The sequence below is a fragment of the Oryza glaberrima genome, chromosome 10, assembly GCF_000147395.1.
Source record: "Oryza glaberrima chromosome 10, OglaRS2, whole genome shotgun sequence".
Lineage (NCBI taxonomy): Eukaryota > Viridiplantae > Streptophyta > Magnoliopsida > Poales > Poaceae > Oryza > Oryza glaberrima.
The window spans coordinates 520,300-531,309 of NC_068335.1; the positions used below are offsets into that span (position 1 = coordinate 520,300).

Below are 11,010 nucleotides of genomic sequence, written 5' to 3' on the forward strand. Positions count from 1 at the left end.
TAGCCATGGACCTGAAAATGAGTTTGTAATATGGAATAATGTCGGTGGTTGTAACTGTTTGTAACTTGGAGTTTGTTGGCAGGGAAGATTATTCAGAGGCGTTGTCAGAAAACATTTCAGTTTCAGCTCTCTGGAACTGACCAAGGGATTTGGTTTCTAAATTTCCAGGGCGATAACGAAATACTGACTTAATTTGTGTGTCAACAACATTTAGTCAGTTTTGACAAGTACTCTAGGGAGTACTCCAATTTTTGTTATTTGGGTGTTTCTCAAAATTTTGATTGTCTTCAATTCTACAAGCATAAAGAAACCCTGAAAATGCAGAAATTCATGCTGTTAATGAGCAAATATGCAAATAAAATGCACCCGTGAACCCCACATATAAAGACCATCTGTCCATCTCAACCAGTTAGTTAATTCCTTGTCAATTTATACATCATTTTTTTAATACTTTGTTAGGATGCAAGAGTTTCTTAGTATTAAGTTCTGATTATATTTAAATAAAGAAGTAAAATTTCAGTTAATTTCATAGTTCTAACACCCAGGGTCCGAAACAGTCTTAGTCCATCTTATCTAGGAATAAGTTCATTTGAGGTCCCTTAATTTTACACCGAATCCGATTTTCGTCCTTGATTCCAAAAACAAGATACAAACGTTCCCTGAACTATCAAAACCGGTGCAAACGGGATCCCTCGGCGATTTGACTGACGTGGCGCCAACGTGGCTAGTTTGACTAGGTCTTTATCCCACGTGACATTGACGTGGCGCTTACCTGACTAGTCTTCATCCTCACTTCTCTCTTCTTCCCTCTCCCCTCTCTTCATCATCTCTTCCTGGGCGGTGGACGGGTGGGCGACGAGGAGAAAGGCGGAGTAGGTGAGCTAGGCGGGCATCAGCGTTGCTTTCATCCTCCCCGGCGAGCTGGTGAAAATCGAATGGGCCGATGAAACCCAAGTTAGCAAACTACAGGTCCATCGACATTTGGCCGATACCTTCCAGGCTTCAAACACCACCGTAGCTCTCTCTCCCCCAAATCCCCAAATCTTCTTCTTGACTTGTCGGCACGGCGTGGAAGGGCTGGGTCGGGCGGGCGGGCGGCGGCGAGGCTTAGCATCGGGAGTGCCCCCCCAGTGGAGCGGCACGTAGCGTCGTGGCGTCGGGTGGGGATAGAAGCTGGTCTTGCTGCGGCGCACCGAGATGGCCCTGTGGTGGAGGGGTGCGTCACATCATCAAGGCGTCGGGCCGGGGTTAGCAGTTAGTTTCAGGGTTTCCCAAACCGACGGGGCCGGGGTTACAGCGCCCCGGCGGTAAGCATGGTTACCGCGCGGTAACCGCGGTAACCGTGAAAAACGTTACGAAACCGTGCAAAATTTATCAAAAATTCAAATTATTTTTTAAATTTATTTGAATTTAAGGAGGTTACCACGGTTTTCTATTACCGTACCTACCTCGCGGTAAGGCCGGTAACCGCGGTACGGCAATGTAAACCCTAGGTATTTTCGGTGGCGCATCGGGCCGTGCGTGCTATAGCTACCAGCTCATCCTCGGCTCGACTTCCACTTCCTCTTCCACCTCGAAGACTAGGGGAAAATTGGCAGCTAGAGACTTGGAGCGCGTTGCATACGGCCGCAGCAGCTGTTGTTTTCTGGTAAGCAACTATGCTCGCTATTTGCTCGATGGAATGCCGCACCGATCAGGAACAAGCGTTGCTTCTTTCTCGCTTGGTCTCCCCTTTGGTACATGACACATGGACTCGAGTTTGCTGTATTGCTGGCTTGCTGCGGCGTTAAGCAGCAATGTTCTTGCTCTGACAAGAAGATTATCCTTAGGTGAGGCTGACATGTGAGACTCTCGTGGGCTCCACCATTTTTTAATTATTTTTTAGCCCATGGTTTTTATTATTTTTTATGGGATCGAATTGCCACGTAAGCGCTACGCCATGGAATGAAGAACTAGTCAAACTAACCACGTAGGCGTCACGTCAGCCAATACCGCCTTCCAAACCACCGAGCGATCTCGTTTGCACCGGTTTTGATAGTTCAGGGGCCGGTTGTATCTGGTTTTTGGGTTCAAGGACAAAAATCGAGTTCAGTGTAATGTTAAGGGATCTCAAATGAACTTATTCCTCTTATCCAGTTGGACTACATCTAGCTGCTGCTGCTTGCTGTTGGGCTGCTGCTGCTAGCTAGCTTGCTGGGCTGCACGCATGGGCCAAGGCCCAAGGCCTGCTGCTGGGCTGCTAGCTAGCTTGCTCTTTTTCCTTTTTTTTATTCTAATTATTTGCTGGGACGTTACAATAGTACAACTGAATCACTCCAGTTTACTCACATGTCACAAGACCCAGCTTACCCGTTAAATTCGTTCCTAAAATGGACGCAAATCGACCTGACCACACTATACAACCAATAGCAATGAAAATCTTGTCCAATCCAATGAACACCCATTCAAACACTAAGTCCCAGCTCTATAACTTTGCAAGGAAAAAAAAAACAAGTTCCCATAGGGAAAGCAGACAACTTGGCTCAAATCTATTATGTCCAGATTTTTCTCTTTCACTCAAAATTCAATGATGAGAAGCATTTTAGAGTAGGAGTAGACATAGATTCGGCTTACCTCCTATTTGTCGTTGAATATGCCGGGCGTGTCGTTGAATATACCCATTTTTTTTCTTGAAAATTCACGGGGGAAGAGCTTCCCCACCTGAATATATTAAGAAAGGATGGGCACGAAACAGTACATAGAATTGTATTACAAATTTAGAGAATGGATAGAGGACGAGAAGAGAGATTTCCAAGAGGAGATTACATGACGATCATCTTTTTTAAACCTCTCTGCCCACAGTGAAGCATCTTCAATACATTTCGTGAGCAAGCGACGGAGCGAGATGTCTTCATGTCTAACGACCACGTCGTGGTGATGATTCCACAAATTCCAAAAGCACAGCAGATAGAAAACCCGAGAGTGTTTAGCTGGGATCATTGGTGGGGGAAGGAGAGTCGATACCCCCGCTATCGTTGGAATGCTGAGATGGATATTGAGGCTCGTCCAGAACTCCATAGCAAACGGACAGTGGAGGCACAGGTGTGAAGCTGTTTCATCGCCAAGATGACAAAGATCACACATGGGGTTTGGCACAATAGTCTTTTTGTGCAGATTCCTCTTAGTAGGGAGGCGATCTCTAACCAGAAGCCATGCAAAGAACTGGATCTTCAGGGGAGCTTTGTTTTCCCAGAAAAATTTCCAGTTAGGGCAGGGAGGCAGGGAGCCACACTCAGCAAGGTAGAGATTCTTAGTTGTGAGGAGGCCACCCGATCCATGCATGTTTCTTTCATCTAACTGTTCAACATCCACATCACACTCGAAACTAGGAGACAAAGATTAGAGTATTGCTCCTCCGCAATCGCCGAGAGGTGGGGCGCAAAGTGATGTCTGAGGTGGGAGGACGAGACTTGTCGGACAGAGGCATTCTGCGCCAACGAGTGCGTATAGAGCGGCTGCATCTTATCAGCAAAGGTATAGTCTCCACACCATCGATCATGCCAGAAGGATGTGCGACTCACAACCCTAACATTCACCGAAGTGTGCTTTTGAAGAAGAGGGAGCAGCGCTGTTAAGGAATTATAATGAGGGCCTAGAGGAATATGTTCGGCGAGAGCAAAATCGGAGTGTTCCTCCCAAATCCATGAAACCCAGGGAGAACAACTTGAGTGAAGATGGTGAAGTCGTTTTACCAGTAAAGCCTCATTTTGCCTGCCAATGTCCTTATACCCAAGCCTCCAAATTGTTTCGGAGTATACCCATATTCTCCACAAATAGCTTCTTCATAATTAACTAATTCTGAAATTCATAACTATTGAGTTGTATTCTGTTTGACTCACAATTACAGTAACAAAGATGAATTAGGAGGGGGGTATTTTCAACAAACCATCTTATCAGGGCCGCCCTGGGGGAGGGGGAGGGGGCGAGCGGTGCGGCCGCTATGGGCCCCCAAATCACAGGGGCCCCAACCTCCCCCTCCCCCCGGTGTCCCTCGGGCCTGGCCCAACAGAGTGCATATGCGGAAGGCGAACAAATTTTTTTCATTTTTAGATTTTTTTAATATTTACAGAAATAATTTATCGGCGCAAAAAATTATAAAAATAGACCCTGCCGCCCCAGTGGTGAGTGGCAAGCTGACGTGGCAGACGGCGGCTCGACCACGCCGTCTGCCGCCGTTGGCCAAAATTGCATTTAGCCCCTGGCGGCAAGGGGCTAAATGTAATTTTGGCAGCCCATAAAGAGCTTGGGGCTCGTACTTTTTGCATCTGGGCCCCTTGCCGCCCCACTAGAGGGCGGCAAGGGATCCAGATGCAAAAAGTACTGCCAAATGATTTTTCTCTGTTATGTTAATAATAATTAAAGAAGTATTTATTGGTAAAACTTGTTAATAATGTTATAAAAATGTATTGAAGTTGGTTGTTTCGCAATTTCATATGTTAAGTAAGATATTATTTTGTAATTTATTCGACGTATTAGTGTGCGAAATTGATATAGGCCTATCGCAGTCTTAGTCGTAGAAACATTATATGGACTTAAACAAGGAGAATTATGTAACATGAAGAAATAGTAGTAAAATTTGAACATGATACAACTATTTCCATTGCGGTTACATAGATGATATTAGATTTGAACTAGGAGAGAGGTAGTGCAAGAGTTGAACACAACGACGATGTAGTAATGGGATAAGGAAGCATGACAGTAGAAATTTCAATATGCCAAGTTGTCCGATAATAGCTAACCCCTACGTGAGGATCCCTCTCCTCTCTCAAACCGCGTTTTAGTAACCCTGTATTGCTCTGGTAGTTCAAGCTGCACAACACGGCTAGGTGGAGTTAGAACCCTTCTGGTGTCTATCCATTCTCTGTATTGACATCTCCTTGGTGGTTCCTGGGAGGAAAGAATAGATGTGAAGCGAGCAAAGTTAGTAAATGTTGTGAGAAAATAAGGATTCATGATAATCAAAATATTCTTACCATGAAATCGTTGTCGAGAATATTTGGACAAACAAAGAACCTTCGACCCAATGTCGTAGGCTTTATGGAACGAAGAACCTGACAATGGATCCTTCGTGTGAACAAACGGAACCATAGCTAAAGGCCACCCGCGTTGCAATGCATTTTCCACATACTATCTCCACACTCGAGAGTTTTGAACTGGCATTAGTTCCCAATAAAAACCCTCAGTTGCCCGACTTACTATAACATTGATTGTTATGTCACTTGTCTGCGGATCAACTCTCAATCCCCTCATTAACCATCCTTTTATAGAAGGTACACTCCTCTCAGCCGGTCTATCAATTCCTCTTTCTGATACAATAAATTCTGACAGATCTACCCAGTTGGCCCGTAACGAACGTTTCCTAGGCCATGGTAAACATGGAATATTTGTTTGGTAAACATGGAATATTTGTTTGTTCGACATATCTGTCAACGAAATAACTAGATCATATTATTCTTTCATGCAATAAACACCTACAACATAATATCTTCTTGTGTATGCTAATGTAATGGTAAAGTATTGATTTCAAACTAGCAGATCTACGTAGTTACCGATATCTACAATACGCAGTTCTAGATTAGTACAACTAAAACCTTAAAAACATAATGCATTTATTCAAACAAAGTTTTAAAAAATACACAGTAGTTAACTCAATAGGCACATATAGGATCTATGAATATTACCTGAAATCGGCATCTGAATCCGGCAGGGCTTCGCCCCTTCTTATCTTCTCCTCCCCCTTCTTTTTTTTAAAACTGGAGTTGTGAGGGGAGGAATGAGGGCTGGGGGCAGGGTGGCAGGCCTTTTATAGGAAACGAGGCCTGCCGTCCGGTCAGAGGATGGCAAGGGGACGCCTGCAAAATGGCCGGCCCCGGCTGGCTTTTTTGCATTGGGGCCCCTTGCCGCCCCAACAGAGGGCAGCAAGGGTTTTCCTGTAAAAAACCACCCTCCGTCACCGCCCGTCCCTCCTCCGTTTGCTACGTCAGCTTGCCGCCCCAGTGGCGGGCGGCAGGGTCTATTTTTGTAATTTTTTGCGCCGATAGATTATTTCTGTAAATATTAAAAAAAATTAAAAAATGAAAAAAATTCGAAGGCGAACAGAGCACATGCGCCGATGGGCTGATGCGCGGAAGGCGAACAGAATAGATGCGAGATTGCCACCGCCTCACACCCACGTTCTTTCCTCCTCATGGTGAAATTGTGCGCAGCGCATCTAGGGCAGCCTAGCTACATCGGCGCCGAGCTGCCAACCCAATTCTGCGCTGTGCGCCTGCGCGGCTGATTTCCGCTGCCTGTTCGCTTTTTCCGCACGAGGTGCTCAACAGCTCAGGTGCAGGCGCGGCTGCTGCTTCTTGCTTGCCGCCGGCTGCCCTCCAGTACTGGATGAGGACGACGGTCACTGAATACTGATGTCTGTCTCATCAGATATTCTGTTGAGTACTACATACACATCATTTCTAATTTGCCATCGCCAAATCAGCCCATTGAAATTTGGTAACATTGTGATTTTATCTGTTAATCTGTAATCTCATTTGTTGATTTTTATCGTGTACCGATGTATAGTCACATGTTAGGTTAATTCTGACGAAGGCACGAAGCTGCACTAGTGTGTGTTTCAGATTCACTTACTGTGCGCATCTAGACTCTTCCGATCAACTAATTGGCAAGATTTTAAATTTAGATTTGCAATTTTGTAGTGTAATTTATATGAGTTTAACAACGGTAACAATGTTTTTTTTTTCAATTATCAAACCATGTCGTCGAGAAAGTATGCATAGGGTAGCGAGAAAAAGAATAAAACAAGAAAATGGTGGATGACTTCAAAAGGAATTTTCGCGGTAACATGTACAAATTTTTCGATAAATATATTATTTCTAAATGCAACTTAAATATTTACGGCAATAATTCATATATATAAAGTATGTGTATCTATTAGTTATTATTATATATATTATTATATAGTATGATAAGAGTTTCTATGTTTAGTTTTGCACCGGGGTCTGAAAAGTCAAAAGACTGGGCCCTACATCTTGTAGGGAGAATCTCAAACTGAAGATGATATTTGGGGTGCTTTTTTTTTTATGCAATTGTTCCATTTGATTTTTGATTTTGACTACTATATAAGCACACGTCAACTCGTTGCTTAATCAACAATACATGCATGACCAATTCTTTAACTCAGTTGTTTCAAGCATACACCTATAAATTATTTTTCAAAGTAGTTTTTAACTTTTAGGAGTAGCATTTACACTTTCGGAGGCATTGTGAAATGGTATATTTGCAAACGAAAAGTAATTGTGAATAAAACTTTTATATACGTGTCTTTAGCAATCTAAAAGTAAAGGCTGAAAAATAAACTTCGATGAAAAATCCTTAAAATCAACTTCAAATGTAAGGTTAAAATTTAAATTCTGGCTGATAAGTATAAGTATAAGCGAAAAGATGAGGCCCTTTGCCTTTTTGCTCTTATATAATTATATATCCTTTTGATGAAGCCTATTGAGCCAATCTATTATATATTTTTTTGCCATTGTCTCGTGCTTTCAGAAAAAAAAAAAGAACATGCGGTTTTTGTTTGAGCAAGCAAATTACGCCTAGCAGAACCATTTGGACGTGTTGGACTTTGCCCGTGTCGACCAAGTTGTTGCCACATGACTTGTTCTTTCTTCCCCTGGATGTCAATGTGTATATATAATTCTAGTCAGTAATTAACTTACCAGAGCATACAGATATATGGAGTGTGCATATTTAACGCAATATATACACATCAAGTCATATTTTAATCAATAGGACCAGTTCTCCTCTATATGGAGTGTGCATATTGTACACAATATATGCACATCAAGTCATATTTTAATCAGTAGGACCAGTTCTCTTCTATATGTGCAGTGTGCATATCCCCGGCCATCTCCATTTTTTGACAAAAGAAATATTTTATATGAATTATTTTCATATATAGGAATGCCAAAAACTTTGGTACAGTTGGCCTAGATGTATTCTTGAACCGTACGAGACATTGAGTATACATGGAACCCTTTGGACGGAAAAAATAAATTAATTTCAATGGCATCGAAAATGTGTAAATTGGGGAACACTTTGACTGTGTTTAGTTCCATGTTAAAATTGGAAGTTTAAAAGAAATTGAAACGATGTGACTGATAAGTTGAAAGGGTGTGTATAGGAAAGTTCGATGTGACGGAAAAGTTGGAATCTAAACATGGCGTTTACATGTTGCACTTACAATTGATCAGGAGTAATGAAAGAAAATAAATAATTGTCGAGAAGTTTCTGACCTTGATCACCATCATCAAAATCTACAACTATACTATGTGCATTGCATAGCTGCATAAGTATATGTCTTTGTGATTGTCTCGTGCTTTAATAAACAAAATGCAGTTTAATTTTGTTTGAGCAAGCAAATTACACCACTTACACATACCAGAACCACTTGGACGTATTGGACTTTGCCAGTGTCGATCAAGTTCGCAAATGACTTGTTCTTCCCATGAAATGTCACCGTGTATATATAATTCTAGTCAACAACCCACCAGAGTATATAGATATATGGAGTGTGTGTGTGTGTGTGTATATATATATATATATATATATATATATATATATATATATATATATATATATATATATATATATATATCTATATATATATATATATATATATATATATATATATATAGTTCCAAACGTCTCTACACATCATCAAGTCATATTTTGATCGAATAGGACCAATTATTCTATATGTAGTGTGCATCTCCCCATCTCCTTTTTCTTCACAATCTTTTTTTTTTTTTTTGGGGGGGGGGGGGAAGCACATATGGCGAGGTGATGGAGTCTTGGCTATATGATTCCACCCATCAGGTTCAAATCCTGGAAAATATATCCTATGCACACAATCTTCCAGTGCGCACCAACTAGCAAATGTCACAGAAAATTCTAAAAAATATTGGACACATATTTCCAATAGTATACTTACGTGTGAAATCTTAAATTCAAATTTATTATATTTTAGGCATAACAAAATAGACAAAATACTAACATATTTTTACCATTAAAACTGTCAAATTTTTCACTTTTATCTTATGGCTAAAATATAATGAATTTGAGCATGAGACTTTGCAGATATGTATAATACTATTAAGAGTAAATGTTCAATTTTTGTGACATTTATTAGTTGGTGTGCACGGGAAACTTGTGTGCATAGGATATGTTCTCCAAATCCTGATGTCTATAAATATTATACGAAATTTACTCTGGTCCAACAAAAAGTACCTCGAGGTACCGTACTCATGGTACCAAATCGTTTCTGATCATTGGATCTAACAATATCTATCTTGTCCAGTTAGATCCAACAAATGAAAACGATTTAGTACTGTGAAGTACCAGTGCCTCGAGATACTTTTGGTTAGACTAGAGCAAATCTCATATTATACTTACACAAGTGGTTTTTTAATAGAATTTAATGAAATCATAAATATGCCATTGGTTTCCGCCTCTTTAAGAGGGGACTTATTAGGGGATATGCAAGGGTTCATGGATAGGCAAGTTTTGAAGGGGACGTATTAGGGGTTACGTAAGTGCTTCCCTAGGCGCGTGTTTGGGGATGTATTCATGGGTGTGCGAGTACAGTGTTTTATGTAGTGGTGTATGTGTCTGTACGTCTACCATGTAATCAAAAAATAGTGTGAAACACTTTCATAGGAACGCCAAAAACCTTTGTACATTCTTGAATTATACGACATATTGAGTATGGAACCCTTTGGAAATAGTAAATAAATAAAATATCATGTTTATAGTTGGATGACATGGAAAATGAAGATCGGGGAACACTTTACATGTTGTAGACTTACAATTGGTCATGAATGAGAGGAAAATAATGAATTAATTATGGACACAAGTAAAAAGATGAGTAAAGTTAAACTCGATCATGCATGGACATGGAATGGAATGTATGATCGATGAGATAGGCTAGTAATAGGTGTTGATCCTGCGGCAGTTTTGCCTGATCTGTCCGTCCATCCCGGTGAGCGGGCTGATGTTCCCCATCTTGATCATCGACGCCGCGAAGCTCCTGAAGAAGCTCTTCTGGCTGCCAGCGAAGCGGCGGACGAAGGGCGCGGTGGTGGCGGCGGCGTAGGGGTCGTCGGAGAGCATGACCTGGTCGGAGGGGAGCTTGGCGGTGCCGCGGAGGAGGCTGCCGTAGTAGTTGTTGTCGAACACGTCGGGGGTGACCGGGTCCAGGTTCTCCAGCGCGTCGTCCGGCTGCCCCGCCGTGCAGTTCTCCCGCGTGAACAGGCACTGCGCCCGCCCGAACGTGTGGGCGCCCTGGAGCGCCACGAGGTCGCCGTGGTCGAGGCCGACGGCGTCGAACTTGGCGACGAGGTCCTCGAGCGTGTCGGTGAAGCCGGGGAGGTTGTCGGCGCTGGGGATGTTGGTGGCGGTGGCGTCGCGGCGGCCGAGCTGGACGCGCCAGCGCGGGCCGCCGGCGAGGTCGACGGAGACCTGGGCGGCGATGGCGAGGATGTCGGCGCAGGAGACGACGCCCGGGCATGCCTTGTCGAGCTCGCACTTGATGTCGTCGACGACGTCGAACCCCCGGGCGGAGTTGTCGTTGGCCGGGACGCGCTTCTCGGTGTGGATCCCGGACGGCAGGTCGTCGTCGAGGAGGATGGAGGCGTCGCAGCCGTTGACGAAGCAGTCGTGGAAGTGGAGGCGGATGAGGGAGGCCGGGATGCGCGGGTCGGCGACGCGGGCGTCCTGGATCACGCGCCGCACCACGTCCTGCGCGCTGGGGCACGTCTCGTCGTAGAATCCGGCGCTGAGGCCGCCGCCGCCGCCGCCGGAGCCGGAGCTACTAGCAGGCCAGGCATTGGCTGGTGAGTGGCTGATCAGCGCTGCTGCGAGCAGTATCACCAACACTAGGAGAAGAGACGAGGTGGAGGAAGCTGGTGCAGCCAT

At 43.6% G+C, this 11,010-nt stretch overlaps 1 protein-coding gene across 1 annotated transcript; it reads right to left on the minus strand.

The window, feature by feature from the left end:
* Nucleotides 1-10,020: 10,020 nt before the first annotated feature.
* On the minus strand, nt 10,021-11,010 carry LOC127752589 (peroxidase 2-like). Its single transcript, XM_052277999.1, has one exon. The coding sequence runs from the start codon at nt 11,008-11,010 to the stop codon at nt 10,021-10,023; it is 990 nt and encodes a 329-aa protein (XP_052133959.1).

What these genes read in the sequence shown, in the direction of transcription:
- LOC127752589 (XM_052277999.1), bottom strand. Translation starts at nt 11,010, where the DNA reads ATGGCTGCACCAGCTTCCTCCACCTCGTCTCTTCTCCTAGTGTTGGTG.